Raw genomic sequence first — 18,572 nt, forward strand, 5'->3', positions numbered from 1 at the left:
CTGTGACAAGGTAAACCACAACCAAACACTACTGAAATATTCCAACTCTTGCATTTCAACGAAAGAAATTCAAAATGAACTTTGAAAAATCAAGAAAATGTAACTGTGACAAGGTAAACCACAACCAAACACTACTGAAATATTCCAACTCTTGCATTTCAACGAAAGAAATTCAAAATGAACTTTGAAAAATCAAGAAAATGTAACTGTGACAAGGTAAACCACAACCAAACACTACTGAAATATTCCAACTCTTGCATTTCAACGAAAGAAATTCAAAATGAACTTTGAAAAATCAAGAAAATGTAACTGTGACAAGGTAAACCACAACCAAACACTACTGAAATATTCCAACTCTTGCATTTCAACGAAAGAAATTCAAAATGAACTTTGAAAAATCAAGAAAATGTAACTGTGACAAGGTAAACCACAACCAAACACTACTGAAATATTCCAACTCTTGCATTTCAACGAAAGAAATTCAAAATGAACTTTGAAAAATCAAGAAAATGTAACTGTGACAAGGTAAACCACAACCAAACACTACTGAAATATTCCAACTCTTGCATTTCAACGAAAGAAATTCAAAATGAACTTTGAAAAATCAAGAAAATGTAACTGTGACAAGGTAAACCACAACCAAACACTACTGAAATATTCCAACTCTTGCATTTCAACGAAAGAAATTCAAAATGAACTTTGAAAAATCAAGAAAATGTAACTGTGACAAGGTAAACCACAACCAAACACTACTGAAATATTCCAACTCTTGCATTTCAACGAAAGAAATTCAAAATGAACTTTGAAAAATCAAGAAAATGTAACTGTGACAAGGTAAACCACGAGCGACCGCTTTTGATATTGTAACAGTAGTTATTTAAATCGAAAGACATACAAAATCCGATATGAATTAACATGAAAATGTTACTTTAATAATGTATACCATTGAGAACCACTTGTATAATATTCCAACACTAACTCGTTGGCAAAGGAACTACAAATGAGCCTGGAAAAATCTATAATTTTTAAGTGTGACAAGGTAAACCACAACCAAACAATACTGAACTATTACAACTCTTGCATTTCATCGAAATAAATTCAAAATGAACTTTGAAAAATCAATAAAATGTAACTGTGACAAGTTAAACAACAACCACACACTAATTAACTATTCCAACTCTTGCATTTCAGCGAATGAAATTCAATATGAACTTTGAAAAATCAATAAAATGTAACATCAAGAAAATTAAACTGTGACAAGTTAAACCACAACCAAACAATACTGAAATATTTAAACTCTTCCATTTAAACTAAGGAAATCCAGGATGAACTTTCAAAAATAAAGAAAATGTAAATGTTACATGGACCACCACGAAAAAAAACACAAGTACAATAACAACAAAAGAATTAAAACGATAGAAATAAAAATATAAAAATTAAAAATCAATAAAATGTAATTTCACAATGTAAATCACAACCAAACATAACTTAAATATTAAAAATCTTGCATTTCAAATAAACAAATTCAAAATGAACTTTGAAAAATCAAGAAAATGTAACTGTGACAAGGTAAAACACAACCAAACACTACTGAAATATTCCAACTCTTGCATTTCAACGAAAGAAATTCAAAATGAACTTGTAAAAATCAATAAAATATATCTGTGACAAGGTAAACCACAACCAAACACCGAAAGAAATTCAAAATGAACTTTGCAATATCATTACAATGTAACTGTGACAAGGTAAAACTGAGTCTCTCAATCCCAGTAAAGATATTTTAAAATATACAAAAACTACTTATTTAACAGAATAATTTCGTTTTTAATGAGCATCAAGTAAAGAAAAACCACACGGAATCAGGCAACTGAGTCTCTCAATCCTCTTAAAGCTCTTTTAAAAGATACAAAAACTACTTATTTAACACAAAAATTTCTTTTTTATTGACAATCAAGTAAATAAAAACCACACGGAATCCGGCAACTGAGTCTCTCAATACCCGTAAAGAACTTTTAAAAGATAAAAAAACTACTTATTTAACAAAAAAATTTAGTTTTTAATGACCACCAAGTAAAGGAAAACCACACAGACTCCGGAAACTGAGTCTCTCAATCCCAGTAAAGCTCTTTTAAAAGATACAAAAACTACTTATTTAACACAAAAATTACTTTTTTAATGACCATCAAGTAAAGAAAAACCACACGGACTCAGGCAACTGAGACTCTCAATCCCCGTAAAGATCTTTTAAAAGATACAAAAACTACTTATTTAACACAAATATTTCGTTTTTAATGACTACCAATTAAAGGAAAAACACACGGAATCAGGCAACTGAGTCTCTCAAACCCTGTAAAGCTCTTTTAAAATATACAAAAACTACTTATTTAACACAAAAATTTCGTTTTTAATGACCATCAAGTAAAGAAAAACCACCCGAATATTTAACAAGTACCATTTTTCCACACCAGTCACAAAACTCAATTCATCCTAGAATTATTTAAACTAAGTAGTTAACCCTGCCTCGCACAGAAAGTTCAGAAAGACACAATAGCCTTATTTATAGTGAAGCGTTTCTTAGCCGTATGTTTACACAAATATTCAACACGTACCATTTTTCACCACCATCCACAAAACTCAATTCCTCATAGAATTATTTAATCTAAATACTTACCCCCGCCTCCAACAGAAAGTTCAGAAAGACGCAATAGCCATATTTATAGTCGTATGTTTACCCTAATATTTAACAAGTACCATTTTTCAATACAAACCACAGAACTCAATTCCTCCTAGAAATATTTAAACTAAATACTTACCCCCGCCTCCAACCGAAAGTTCAGAAAGACGCAAGAGGCTTATTTATAGTCGAATGTTTACCCGAATATTTAACAAGTACCATTTTTCCACACCCGCCACAAAACTCAATTCATCCTAGAATTATTTAAACTAAATAGTTATCCCGGCCTCGCACAGAAAGTTCAGAAAGACACAATAGCCTTATTTATAGTGAAGCGTTTGTTAGACGTATGTTTACCCTAATATTCAACAAGTATCATATTTCCCCACCCTCCACAAACCTCACGTCCTCCTAGAAATATTTAAACTAAATATTTACCCCCGCCTCCAAGAGAAAGTTCAGAAAGACGCAATAGCATTATTTATAGTCTAATGTTTACACTAATATTTAACAAGTACCATTTTTCCACACCAGCCAAAAAACTCAATTCCTCCTAGAATTATTTAAACTAAATAGTTATCCCTGCCTCGCACATAAAGCTCAGAAAGACAAAATAGCCTTATTTATAGTGTAGCGTTTCTTAGCCTTATGATTATTATAAGATACGACCCTAATAATAATAACCCACACGCCTCACCAATAACGTCCTCATATATCTATATATTATACCGGCGAACACTAGCATCCCCCATACACATAAGATGTTCTCACTCGAATTAATAATACTATTAGGTGTCCCAAACGAGATTAAACAACAAATTGTTTAACACCCACCACAAAACTCAATTCCTCCTAGAACTATTTAAACTAAATAGCTATCACTGCCTTCGCACAGAAAGTTCAGAAAGACACAATAGCCTTATTTATAGTGAAGCGTTTCTTAACCGTATGTTTACCCAAATATTCAACACTGACCATTTTTCAACACCATCCACAAAACTCAAGTCCTCCTAGAACTATTTAAACTAAATACTTACCCCCGCCTCCAACAGAAAGTTCAGAAAGACGCAAGAGCCTTATTTATAGTCGAATGTTTACTCGAATATTTAACAAGTACCATTTTTCCACACCAGCCACAAAACTCAAGTCCTCCTAGAATTATTTAAACTAAATAGTTATCCCTGCCTCGCACAGACAGTTCAGAAAGACACAATAGCCTTATTTATAGTGAAGCGTTTCTTATCCGTATGTTTACCCAAATATTCAACACGTACCATTTTTCAACACCATCCACACAACTCAATTCCTCCTAGAAATATTTAAACTAAATACTTACCCTCGCCTCCAAGAGAAAGTTCAGAAAGACGCAATAGCCATATTTATAGTCGAATGTTTACACGAATATTTAACAAGTACCATTTTTCCACACCAGCCACAAAACTCAATTCCTCCTAGAATTATTTAAACTAAATAGTTATCCCTGCATCTCACAGAAAGTTCAGAAAGACACAATAGCCTTAGTTATAGTGAAGCGTTTCTTAAACGTATGTTTACCCAAATATTCAACACTTACCATTTTTCAACACCATCCACAAAACTAAATTCCTCCTATAGCTATTTAAACTAAATACTTACCCCCGCCTCCAACAGAAAGTTCAGAAAGACGCAATAGCCTTATTTATAGTCGAATGTTTACCCGAATATTTAACAAGTACCATTTTTCAACACCAGCAACAAAAATCGAGTCCTCCTATAATTATTTAAACTAAATAGTTATCCCTGCCTCGCACAGAAAGTTCAGAAAGAAACAATAGCCTTCTTTATAGTGAAGCTTTTCTGAAAACAGGGAGCCCTATTTACTAAAAAAACAAGGGATACCGCCCGTGCAACTGAATCCACCTTGGTACAGTACCCGTGGAGAACCAACATCCCTCCGTGCCACGGGCTCCTCTTGTAATGACCCCACGATCACCTCCCTCAGAGCTGCCCCCCCCCCCACGCCTACACCTGGGACGCCCTTTCTTTTTAAATTGTCAAAAATTTTAAAAAGTTAATTACGTATTAAAAAGAACACATCGGCGAGGTAAAGCTAGGTCAAGTCACAATGTCATTCTATCGTTACTTTTCAATTAAGCTATTGAATACTTTCTAGCAATGCCCCTTGTAAGCGTCTACGCAAATATCTTTTCGCAAATATCCTTTCGCAAAAAAAAATTCGCAAATCTCGTAAACTAAAGAAGTAATTACATCACTGTTGTTAGCTCCATCATTAATCTCCGATAATGTAAATGCACCCCTCATTTTTTTTCCTCTACTAATATCCATGGAAATAAAAACTATTATCTTTGAATTCAAGTCTCTTACTACTTTAATATATACAGAAAATAATATGAGATTAAAAAAGAAGAGACACTTGTTTTTTTTGAACTAAAAAAAAAAGACATTTAAATTTGAAAGTACTTCGTTCCTAGATTTTAAATAACTATATACAAGTTTGTACGCAAATGATCAAGGTAACCATCCAATTAATTTAAATTATAAATTAAAACTTAATCCTAAGGCATAGATATGTATGTAAACTTTCAATTCATTGTACGGTTAGGCTTGTAACCGTCAATGTAATCGTCAAATATATAGAACGGTTACTACTGATTAATTGTGCGGAAGCATCAAAATATTTTGTATAACAGAATGTGGAAATTCTTCAAATTTGTGTAAGGGTTCAAGCCCGCTGGACGCTTGCCTATCGAGTTTTTTTTTTTTCTTTTTGTTTTTTTTTTTTGTTTGGTGGTTTTTTTTATTAGGTATAATTTTATTTACTATATTAATAAAAAAAATACTAATTTAGATATGATACCTTCTTTCTAGATGTTCTAGCACGCTTTTCGAAGCTAGACTTACTGCTCTATTAAATATATCATTATGCATAAGTTTACTTTTGAACAATTATTTCTGTTCATCTTTGATTTAGTGTAGCAGCTCTTTACTTTTAATTGAAAAATAACCTCTTGTGGAAAAAGTTTTTGTCACTCTATTAAATATATCATTAGATATAGGTTTACGTTTGACAAATTATTCGACATTATTTCTGTTCATCTTTGATTTAGTGTAGCAGCTCTTTACGTTTTACTTGAAAAATATCCTCTTGTGGGTTGTGGAAAAAGAGTTTCTGTCTCTCTAATAAGTCTATCGTTAGACATAACTTTACAGAAAATTTAGTTTCTTCTAGTTTCACGGTCTAAGTATAGATTCTAAGAAGGTTTTAACTGCATTGCTTGTTTGGGGGGGGGGGTGTGAATAACCAAAAATATCGGTTGGACCTTTATTTGACTCGGTTAGATGTATATTCTTTTTCGTTTGCCATTTATTGTTGTGCTATCAAAAAAATTTGGATTGTTGGTTCAATTAATTATAAGTTCATTAAAAATGAAGTAATTAGTTACTACTTATAGTAATTTGCAAGTTCCAAATGATGTCAGAAAGAGATATTTTAAAAAATTTGTTCAACTATAAGTTATATTATTGTTTTCAGATCGTAGTTAGGTTGGGCTCTGAAGAATATTCGAGTAAAAAGAAGTTTTCACATTTTCTAGCTTCCTTCAATTTTAGTATATTAAAAAACTTGAAACTGCGATTTTGTGATAAGCCTTCAGTTGCAATTTACACCAGAAGGACAAGATAATTATCATAAGCATGAAAATTAAAAATGTAAAATGTATATTTCAAAGAAATAATATCCTTCTTAATAATTTAAAATCAATAAACCGTGGGAAGAGGTTTTCTTTAGTATTGTTTGTGAATGAATAAAAGATGATGAGTGACAGAAAACATTTTTAAAACTAAACAATACTTTAAATTTAGTAAATTGTCAAATCTTGTCAAAATGTAATTTTTTCCTGAAGTTGAAACCTCTTAGTTTAACTCAGGTGTTGAACTTTTGGTAGATATATTGGTTCGAAAATGAACTATTCCCGTAAAATCTGAACTAATATAGGTTCTCCGCAGGAAACTCTAGTTTTCGATCATAGCGTTCTCAATCTTTTAGGATGTATGGAGTGAGTGGGAGCTCACAGTTGAGGAGGAGGACCTTCTTCTCCGTGCTAGTACAGCAATTGATGCTAGTGATGATGACGTGCTAGAAGTGCACTATACTGAAGACGGTCTTTCGTATACATCTGAGGACTTGGTACGGCGGGGGCCTTCAGGTCGTCTTTGCATAGAGGATGACGAGCGATTGGTCCCTAGTTTGCCTGTAAGAGTACGCGAGGATTTATTTGAGGAGATGCCTCTTCTCCTAGATATATCAATAAGTGATGAACCTGAGCTTGAAATTGAATGTATACCACCCCCTCTGCTAGACATAGTGGTAGTGGAGGATGAAGACATAGATATTCTGATAATTGAACCCGAGATTGTGTATATAAAAACTATTATAAATATTGATTTGTCAAATGAATAAAGATTAGAAAAATGATTTTTTGTTATCTTTGATAGAAAACTTGGTTGTGGACTGATAGTACTCTATGGGGTGATTTAATCAAACTGAACTATTCATGTATCGTAGTCTCTGCTGGTATCCTCACTCTATATATATATATCTAGTATATGAAAATAAAAAAGCACAATCAAATTTATTGTATGATTACAATATAAAACACATTATGCATATTAATAATTATATTTAACGGTAAATCATATATGGGAACCCCCCCACAATGGTTTCCATTGTTTAAAATCCTTTTCGTAGAATGACCGAGGGGGGGGCCTTTGGAAGCCTGGGGAGGGTGTTTAGGGCTCTGGGCAGTACTTGAGGGTCGATTGGTCTTTTGGGAGCCCGGGTGGGCTTTGGGGACCGAGGGGGGGGCCTTTGGAAGCCTGGGGAGGATGTTTAGGGCTCTGGGCGACACTTGTGGGCCGTTGGGTCCTTTGTGACCCCGTTGGACCTTTGGGGACTGGGTGTGGGCCTTTGGGGACCAGGGGCGGGCCTTTGGGGGATCGGGGGGCCCTTGAGGGCCGAATGGTCCTTTGGGAGCCCGGTGGACCTTTGGGGACCGTGGGAGGACCTTTAAGGGTTCGGGGGGCCATTTGGGAGCCTGGGGGCCTTTAAAGATCGGGGGAGGGAATTTTGGGGTCCGGGGGACCTTTGGGGACCGGGGGTGTGCCTTTGGGGGTCTCTGGGCCCTTTGGGGGCTTGGGGGGACCCTTGAGGACTGGGGGCTTCCTTCGGGGTTGAGGTAGGGGGGGTGGGAATCCTTTGGGGTTGGGGTATGGGGATCGGAACCCTTCGGGGTTGGGTATGGGGATCGGAACCCTTCGGGGTGGGGTCGGGGGATCGGAACCCTTGGGGTTGGGTAGGGGGATTGGAAGCCTTTGGGGTTGTGGTAGAGGACCTCACAACACTGTTCAATGGAACTTGTGTATTATAAGGACCACACTCAAAACCTCTTCCAAAATCTCCTTAAAAATCTTCTTTTAAAATGTCTCTAGCTGTTTCGCCGAAATAGTTCCATAAAATAGCTAAAACGGTTTCGCCAAAATTATCTCCAAACGGAATTAAGCATGTTCCTTTTGTTTGGCATCTCTGCGCTAATGCATTTCAAATTATTTGAAAACCTTTTCCTACGCTAAGATCAAAACATCTGCCCGTGAATCAATTCTCTTGTTAGAACTCCAATTAATTCCCCTTCCATGTCAATCAATCAATCATGACATCATCTGTGTTTTAATTGTTTCTTGGGGATTTTTCTCTTTGGAAATGCAAAGACATTAATTAACTTGACGTCATCTGTCAGACATTGATTAACTGTTTCCCGGGAACTCGTAACATTTGGCTCGGAAACAACAACAAATTGGATCATAACATCTGCCTCAAACAGGAAGGAAGTGTCATTAACTTTGCTTCGAACGACAACATCTGGCTCAAATAACAACAACAGATACTATTTCCGGATCATAACATCCGCCTCAAACAGGAAGGAAGTGTCATTAACTTTGCTTCGAACGACAACAACATCTGGCTCGAATAACAACAATAACATTGACCTTGACATTTTGCCTCGAATAACAACAATAACATTAACCCCATTAACCACGTGTTCTCCCTAATGACACTGTTCAAAACAACATTGACCTTGGCATTTTGCCTCGGAAACAATAACAACATTGACATTCGCTGAGGGCGTGCCAAAAACACACCTGGAGAAAGAGGTCATTGACCGATTACGCAATCATTCTCACTAATGACTCTATGCCCATATAAGGAGCCCTGTCAGGAGTTATAGGGTCATCTCTACTGTGGTGGTAGCTGCATCAGTATTGGTAGCGTGCAAATATTGCCTTTTCAATCATATCCCCTATCATTTCCTGAATTTTCCAGTTTAGTATACTCAATTATTCCTGTGTTACACCCTTTTGACAATCCGCATACACATAACTTGTTTTGATTTAGTTTAACACTCTCCTCAACATTCTCTGAAAGGCTCATATGGATGCCCTTCGTGTTCTTAGAAAGTAAAGTTCAAACATGCATACCTTTCTCAAAAACATATACTATGTGTAAAAAATGAACGAATTGCCTAACTTGCAGCCCTTGTCCTGAGGACTATGGACAGGTAGATATCCCCAAAGACATTATTGCTGTACTTCGGTCACTCTGAATCTTAAAAAGGGCACTAGAACTTCTGATTACCAAACCAATGAGCCCCCTCTAAAGTTTATACGATCACCTTTACAATCCTTGGCCTGAGGGCTGGGGGAGGGTTGTCATCCAGAAAGACGTATTTTCCGGACCTTTCAACTACGTTGAACAAAATGGCTATATAAAAATTTTGATTAGATATGTTTGGGGAAATAGTGGGCGTGGGGCGGGGGCTGGTTGCCCTCCAATCGCTTTTGACTAGTAAATAGAGACACTAGCCATTTAATTTCCACCCGAATGGACCCTTTTCTAAGTTTCTACCATAAGTCTTTTGATACGAAGTGCCCTGGTTTAAGACAAAAAAAATAATAATACATTACGCTCACATCGCTCTTTCCTTAAGCAGCGCTATTGCGCTGCCTATGATTATCACCGTGTATTAAAAAGATTTGTCTCTGTTTGAACTTTTATATATCATCGCGGGGCAATATGGCAATTGTCTTAAGAGTCACTAAATTTGTAATAGTAGGCCCACATTTGTGTCTGTTACTCTCAGGGGCACTAGAAAAAAGTTGTCACTACTACCCTCCCTCTTGGAGGAAAATAAAAAATAGCATTCAGAAAGACTTTTTCTGTTATTTCTGTAACCAAAATTAAGGTTTTCTTTTGTATTTTTACGGAACTTGTCTTAGGATCAATCAAACAGTTCGTGGTAACGAACTGTAAGTAAGGAGCGACCCGGCTCAATGGTAACCGAACCTCTAAAAAACGGAATTTTGATACCAATAGATACATCAAAAGAATCAGATTTTAATTCTGATTTCAAATATATAAGTTTCATCAAGTTTAATCTTACCCATCAAAAGTTACGCGCCTGAGAAAATTTGGCTTATTTCCGAAAAAAGTGGGAAAGACCCCTAAAAGTTATAGAACCTTAGTGAAAATCACACCATCATATTCAGCGTATCAGAGAACCCTATTGTAGAGGTTTCAAGCTCCTATCTACAAAAATGTGAAATTTTCCATTTTTTGCCAGAAGAAAGATCACGGATGCGTGTTTATTTGTTTTTTTGTTTTTTTTTCTTTTCCCCAGGGGTAATCGTATTGACCAAGTGGTCCTAGAATATCGTAGGAGGGCTCATTGGAACGGAAATTAAAAGTTCTAGTGCCCCTTTTAAGTGACAAAAAATGGAGGGTAACTAGGCCCCCTCCCACGCTCATTTTTTTCTCAAAGTCACCCAATTAAAATTTTGAGATAGCCTTTTTTTTCAGCATAGTCAAAAATCTAATAAATATGTCTTTTAGAATGCCTTAATCCCCCACAGTTCCCAGGGGAAGGGCTGCAAGTTATGAACTTTGCCCCTTGCTTACATATTGTATTGGTTATTGGGAAGTATACAGACATTTTGAGGAAGGATTTTTTTCTGATGGGGGGGGGGGCTGGAGGAGGGGGTTACTCGGGAGAATCCTTACATGGAGGATGTTTCTTTGGGGTAAGGGACATTTCTATGAAGGGGGCGCCGGATTTCCAAGTATTATTTAAAAACCGATCAGAAATTAAATTAAAAAAAACAAGTTTTTTCAACTGAAAGTAAGAAGCAACATTAGAACTTAAAACGAACAGAAATTATTACGTATATAAGGGGGTTCTCCCCCTCAATACCTCGCTCTTTACGCTACAGTTTTTTTTTTTAGTGCTAAGTCAATACCTCGCTTTTTACGCTACAGTTTTTTTTTTTAGTGCTTTCAAGAGCTATCTATTCTAATTAAACGGCCTTTGTGATTCAGGGGTTTGTGAATTAAAAAACATTTTAACTTTCAACGTAAAGAGCGGGTTATTGAAAAAGGGTAGAACCCTCGCATATACGTAATGACATGTGCGTAACAAAAAAAAACAATAAAAAAAAAACAAGCGATACGGCTGAATAGTAATCGAAACTTGCAAAAACGGAATTGTGATGTCAATAAATGTATCAAGAGAATGGGCTTATAATGCTGATTCTAAATATATAAATTTTATTAAGCTTAGCATTACTCACCAAAGGCTACGAGCCTGAGAAAATTTACCTGATTTTTTAAAAAGGGGGGAAACATCCCCTACAAGTGAAAAAATTTTAATGAAAATCATACCCTCAGATTCAGCGTATCAGAAAACCCTATTACATAGGTTTCAAGCTCATATCTGCAAAAATCTGCAACTTTGTATTTTTTGCCAGAAGAAACATATACGAATATAGAAGTTCGTTACGTAAGTTAATTTGTAAATTACGTCAGAGCGAAATTTACAGACATCCATTTAGCAAAAGAAAACTAAAATTTTTATGCAAATTTTGTTTACTTATTCAATAACGGTGAGCCAAAATAAAAGCTGCATTAACTAAAAAAAGATTAGAAATTAAATATAAACTGAAAGTAAGGAGCGACATTAAAACTTAAGTTTTAAATGTTCTTTTTAAGTTTTAATGTCGCTCCTTACTTTCAGTTTAAAAAACTTGTTTTTTTATTTAATAATGAACAAGGTCAATTCATCTAACAGTATTTATTCAGTTCAATGGTATTTATGTATGTACTTGTTACAAGTTATGTTGCCTCCTTTGAAGAAAGCTCTTAAAAAAAGAAAAGTGTTTGTTTGCATGTCTCGCTTTTGATCAGGGAAAGAAATTTTTTTGCGTAATTTTTTGCCCCACAAATATTCTCCCCTCCCAACAAAACCTGTGTTCGTCCCGGCCCTGGGAACAATCTCAAGAAATTTCGATCGGACACCCAATATCTAACATGCCCACCTTTTTTCGACTATATAGCCTATGAATAAACAATTGATGATAGTTACATCATCTACAACACTTGTCCAGCGGCGTCGTTTGAAGGTGTGATATTTCACCTCTTTCTTCTAGATTATCACCCTCCCTCTAAATTTTGATTAATACATTTTTTGGTATTTTTATGAAAAATGGCTTTTTTGTCTTTTCATTGCAAAATATGAGAAAAACAGCAAAATTATCCCACTAGACTTTTAAAATACATTTCCCCTCCTCCGCACATTTTTGTGATTGACGCCACTGCCCTTGACCCAGGGGCTGTGTGGGTGATGTCATCCCCGGATGCATATTTATTATACCTGTCAACGATTCTTAATAAGATAGGTGTCTAAAAAATTTGATCAGATGTCTTGAAGGGTTACAAGGAGCTGAGTAGCAAAGTACATGGGAGGGAGAAATAATTGCTCTCCACCCACTTTGAACCCTTAAAAAGGAAACTAGAACTTTTAATTCCAATGGAATGAGCTTCCTCCAAAGTTTCTATGACCAACTCTTCCACACCAAACGGTAAAAAAAGAAAATATCCATGGGAGCAAATTCCCATTTACTATGGCAACGCTAAAGCGTTGCCTCTGACAAGGGCTGAAACGTGAAAATACAGCTTTAAGTTACCATGCACAAAGCTTGTTCTATGTATAATAAACTATTAAATACTTTCTAGATACTTTGGTGAATGTCCACTTCCAGTTGAAGACTCGTTGTCCAAATGTGTTCTTGTCCCGTCTTTGAAAGAAAAAGTCCCATTAGCACTTTCATTAGACAATGAATCAGCAAATTTAGTGGAATATACTGGTGGAAAAGGTTCATCATTGGCAGCACTTCATTCATTACAAAAGCATATAAGTTCTTCTGACGTAAGCTTTCTTAATATATGGTATCCTATTAATTTGAAACATTAATTTTTACATTTTATGCAAGATAAAAATTGTAATTTCTCTCCATCAGGGACACTCGATTAAGGGGAAGACTTACGTAATAAAAAATAATGAAAAAATCTGGAAAATCTCCCTGAATTTTGTAAGAAATTTCTGTCTCTCTCTCTATCTACCCTTATCTCTTTCTCATCCTCCCTGTATTTTACTCCGTCTCTGATTTTAGCCATTTATTTGTACAATGTTAAAATGATTAATTGACATGGAGAGGATCTTATGATTTTTTTCTTATTGAAATCATTTTAAGATAATTTTGTATTGAAGATCGATTGAAATGAACGCTCCACCCTCTTTAACAAAGTGACGTTTTGTTTCTTGGCATGAATCTTTTCGGGTCAATTAAAATTTAAGCCATCAATTCTGTATATTGAGGTGAAAACGATCTAATGATCATTCCCTCCAAAAAAAGTTTTTAGAAATACGGGTATAACTTAATGAAAGGAAAATTCACCAAAGCTTAATTTTAAACGAGACACAGAAAAGCAAATCCAAATCCACAATTTTTAGCATAAATAGTACAAATAAAACGTTGAATTGTGTTAATCTATATTAAACCAAAGCTGTTTTAGATGTTTTAATAGTTTGCAGTCGATCCGTCGGCTATCTCGTTCATTAAATTCATTCTGGGAAATAACTATTGAACTTAATGAGAGAAACAACTGGGAAACTAAATAAAACGAGGAAAAACTATACATATTGATATTTATTATATCTTGGGGGGAAAATGTCCAGGATCTTTTATATATTCCTTAGCGTAGTTGAGTATAGTGCACCTTTTACATTTAGAATGAACCACGTCAAATTGACTTCCAAAACTCATTTTGCAGGCTTTAACCCTATAATATAAAGGATAAAGCATTATAATTATATTTACATCTATAATTCTTGAATAACCAACCTGAATCTTAATCATAAAATCATAAATCAGCTAAGAACTAAACCATCTTAAATTGTTAGCAATATTGAGACCCAACCACCTTAATGATGTAACAGAAGGGACAGAGAACGATTTGCATGCCAGAGGAGAAAGGGAAAGAGGTGAAGATCTCAATGTAAGGTAATTGCACTTGTTAATCTTTAAATAAAGACCAACCCGAATAAATGCTTCAGAAATATAATTAGCGGACGTGGAATTCCTGATGCTATCATTTTCTTGCCTCTTTTTTTCATTTAAACTTGTATAGCATTTTTAAGCTTGATTTAGTCGCATATATATATTTTGTAACATAGCTCGGAGTCTTATTAGAACCTCAATAAATATTTTGTTACAACACAATACCTGGCCCCTTTTGGGCTACAAAAACACTAAAACCAAGGTCCTACCCTTGGGTAAAGGACTTTCTGGGCTTGACCCCTCTCCCCGCTCCATTTGACAAATAATGTAGACCACGAACAGATCAGATAAGACATAAAACGTTATATCTTTGATTTTGCAATGAAAAAAAAATGCTTTCATAGTTGACTTTGCTTCCTGAAATAACTCTCCCCCCTTCCCTCAGGGATCAAAATTTTGGGTATCTCGTAAGTAATGGCTGACAGGAGCATAGGTTTTGCGGTCACAGATAAGAAATATTGAACAAATTAGTAGATAGATATAAAGACGAGTTTTGTTTTACTTGTTGTTTTGCTCTTTAACCTAGGTTTTAGCTTTACACATTTACAGTTTCAAGTACCGAAAGGATTTGTTCTTACGACCAAAAGTTTTGAGGAGCATGTTAATGAAAATGGAAATATTCAATCTGCTCTCAAAACTCTAGAGGAAGCAATTCAGAGCGGCCGTGATGTTTCTTTAAAGGACGAAGTTGAAAAGTGAGTCTTTAGCGAAACTTTTAGCATCTTTTAAGATAAAATATAGTATCGTATAAAACTCTGTAGGAACACTTGTTTTTATTGAGATAGATGGCATTATTACCATTTGACCAAGTCGGTTCCTACATAATATTTGACACAGAATTGCCTATAAATGAAAGAAAGGAATTCGGCTGCTTACAAACCATCGTTCTATTTCCATTCTACTCTTCAAAGATTTTTTTCTCTTTTTCTTTACATTTTTTGGTATCTTCTCATATTTATTGCAGGAAAATCCTGTGTTTATAGCTTAGCATCAAGGATACCAGCAGAAAATTTTCTAGAGGGGGGGGGAGACGCCAAATAGTAGGGGTGGTTGGGTGACAGGGAATATATATTTCAGGATATTTTTTTCGTTGGAATGAGTTGATTTTTAAATACTTTTAGGGACAAACTCTCAAAGAAAAAGATAAATTAAATTGCATGCAATATGAAACATCAAATAGTAAATTTTAAGCGACAAGGATTCCTAGTAAAGGGATCAATTTAAATAATTAGTAATATATTTAATTATTATGCATTTAATCTTAAAAGAAAATCAAATTCAAACTGAAATTACACAAAAATTTATTGCTTCCGAAGATTATAACAGGTATAGACTTGTCTTTATGCAATTTCCTACGCCTTAGAATAGTTTACAGAAGGAGTAGAGTTACTCAAAAATCATCCTGCCTACATATATAGCATGTTTTGATTTTATAACGGCCATGTAAAATGTACCTCTTCAATTACAAGAAAATTCTCCCCCTCGAACTTAAATCCTTTGTATATTCAGACATTAAAAAAGAATAGGATAGCGAAAGAAAAACAAAATTTAAACTTACTATACAGTTGTCAAATTGACCCTCTTTCTTCTGGGGGGGATAGCTGCCCTCTGATCACTTTGACTCTTAAAAAGGGCACTAGAAATTCAGATTAACAATCCAATGAGTCTCCTCCTCCATAGTAGTAGTTGTAAAAGTAGAAGCAGCAGTATTATGATTCAAATATTGTTTTTCGGTTAGTTCAGCATCCCCAACAACAAGCTTTGTAAGTTTTAATTTCACATACGAAACTGTTCCTAAGTTATTGCTGATATGCCCTTTTGACAACCTGCATACGGATGGAAGGATGTCATCCGTACGACATCAATTTTCAGATATATTCTCTGAAAATTTCCCCTTCATACCCTTAGATATAGTTTTAATAGTTGTCACAGCAGTAGTATAACTACTCAGTTAGCCCTTGCTATGATATTGTCGATTTGCTCTTTTGATAACCTGTATATTCATATACCTCTTGAAATTTTCATTTTAATGCTCTTATACCTACAAGTAGTTGAGATAGAAGTAGTATTTGGAGCAATAGTAATAATAGTAGTATAACTAGTAAATGTTACAGTAGCAGTAGTATTAGAAGTACTGTGCAGTGTGCATGTATTTCCTTTTGGTCAATTGATCTACCAGCCTGAAGTAATAGCCCATCGCCCTGACCATCGCCCTATGTTCAGTGTTGACAAATTTTGAAGAAAACGTCCTTCACCGATCGCCCAATCTTTCAAATTGATTATAGTATTACCAAATTTTGTCTCTTATAAACTAAGAAAATAATAAAAATACTTTAATAAAATTAAATCAGAGCAGAGGAGATTCAAAGGGGTCAGATACTATTTTTAGGGATTAAACCATATCTGCTTGACTAGTGGCTCATTTTAAAGCCCTTTTTTCTCTGATTCATATTATATACGTCTTACTGCGTTTACAAAAAAGCGGGCGATGGCCTTGCTTTGGCCTATTATGTCCTAAAGAGCGTTTTTATGAAGTGAAAACAATAGCCCTAAGATTTACCATCAAATTCAATATTTTCTTTATTGCTAACTTTTTGTGACGTTTTTATTTAACCAGGGCGATTTTCTTATCGGCCTAGTGTTAAAATTCCATCTATAAGGTCAAAGAATGAGAAAAAGATTCCTATTCTTGTCAAAACGTGGAGTGCTATCATCAGACAGATGAGAAATTTCAAATAAACTGTCACTCGCCACAAATCAGAGCATAATCACAATTCGTACACAGCAGAGGAGATTATAAGGGGTCAGACACTACTTTTTGGAACTAAGCCTTATCTGCTTGACTGGTAGGTCATTTTAAAGCTCTTTTTTCTCTGATTCATAATATATACGTCTTACCGCGTTTAAAAGTCTAGAATTCAATTTAGCTCCCAAATAAAGTTTTTCTAAGAAATTCAAAATCCTTGTCTTACAAAAAATCGGGCGGTGGCCTTGCTTTGGCTTATTGCGCCCTATACAGTGTTTTTATGAAGTGAAAAACAATAGCCTTTACATTTATCATGCAATTGAATATTTTATCCATTGCTACAGCTTTTTGTGACTTTCTTATTTAACCAGGGCGATTTTCTTATCGCCCTAGTCTTAAAATTCCATCTGTCAGGTCAAGGAATGAGAAACAGGTTCCTATTCTTGTCAAAACGAGGAGTGCTACCATCAGACAGATGAGACCTTTCAAATGAGCTGTCACTCGCTACAAATCGGAGCACAATCACAATTGGCTCACAGCGGAGGATATTCTAAGGGGTCAGACACTACTTTTTGGGACTAAACCGTATCTGCTTGACTAGTAGTTTATTTTAAAGCCCATTTTTTTCTGATTCATAATATTTACGTCTTACCACGTTTAAAAGTCTTGAATTCAATTTATTTCCCAAATAAAGTTTTTCTAAGAAATTCAAAATCCTTTTCTTACAAAAAAGTGGAAAACGGCCTTGCTTTGGCTTAATATGCCATATACGGTATTTTATTAATTAAAAACAATAGTCCTTGGATTTGTCATGGAATTCAATATTTTCTTCATTGCTACAGCTCTTTGTGACTTTCTTATTTACCCAAGGCGATTTTCTTAACGCCCTAGTCTTAAATTTCCATCCTTAAGGTCAAAGAATGAGAACAAGGGTGCCATATACCACCTTAAGATCAGTGTTGGCTCGTCCACTGGGCAAACACCAGCCTGAAGTAATAGCCCATTATAGAAATAATTACATAAAACAAGTTTTTCCGAGGGAAGTAAAGAGCGAAGTTGAAACTTAAAACGAACATAATTATTACTTTACAGTCTATCTAACGTATATCAATAAAACTAATGCAAATAAAAGAACATTAGATATTACCTTCTGTTTGTAATATTACAGAAAACAAGCGCAGCCCTTTCCCCAGATTCCAGCCCTTTTCCAGGAACTATGAAGGGTCATATCATCACCAAAGCCAAAGATATTTGACATCTGGACGATTTTGAACAAAATGGCTATCTCAAAATTACGATTGGATGACTCTGGGAGAAGTGGGCCCTCAGGGGGGGGGGCTAGTTGTCCTCCAATCTTATGGGTCACTTAAAAATGGCACTAGCAAATTTAATTTCCGTTCGAATGAGCTATTACACACCTCTCTATGATGTTCCAGTCACCCCCTACAGTGACAGATCCAGGGGGGGGCGGGGTGCGCGCCCCCCTAGCGTAGTCTAAAGTAGTGTAATTTACTTAATTAATTCAAGTTTGCGTTAGCTAAACTTGCTCCTAACGCAAGTTTATCGGATCAATCTATTTTGCCCCCCCCCAATTTTTTTTTCGGATCAACCTACTTTGCGCCCCCCTCTAAAAAAAATCCTGGATCCGCC

The 18,572-nt window shown here is 35.3% G+C and overlaps 1 protein-coding gene across 1 annotated transcript in view; it reads left to right on the forward strand.

Annotated features, from left to right (window-relative positions):
- The window catches only part of LOC148945273 (uncharacterized), a 142,926-nt gene that overhangs the window by 2,453 nt on the left and 121,901 nt on the right, over positions 1-18,572 (forward strand). Inside the window, exons 2-4 of the mRNA XM_089098996.1 lie at positions 6,720-7,090; positions 12,792-12,984; positions 14,726-14,871. Coding sequence (XP_088955122.1) covers positions 6,720-7,090; positions 12,792-12,984; positions 14,726-14,871 — 710 coding nt within the window. The remainder of the gene's footprint in view (positions 1-6,719; positions 7,091-12,791; positions 12,985-14,725; positions 14,872-18,572) is intronic.

Source organism: Artemia sp. Qi Xiang Cuo, chromosome 13 (assembly GCF_049724085.1).
Source record: "Artemia sp. Qi Xiang Cuo chromosome 13, ASM4972408v1, whole genome shotgun sequence".
NCBI lineage: Eukaryota > Metazoa > Arthropoda > Branchiopoda > Anostraca > Artemiidae > Artemia > Artemia sp. Qi Xiang Cuo.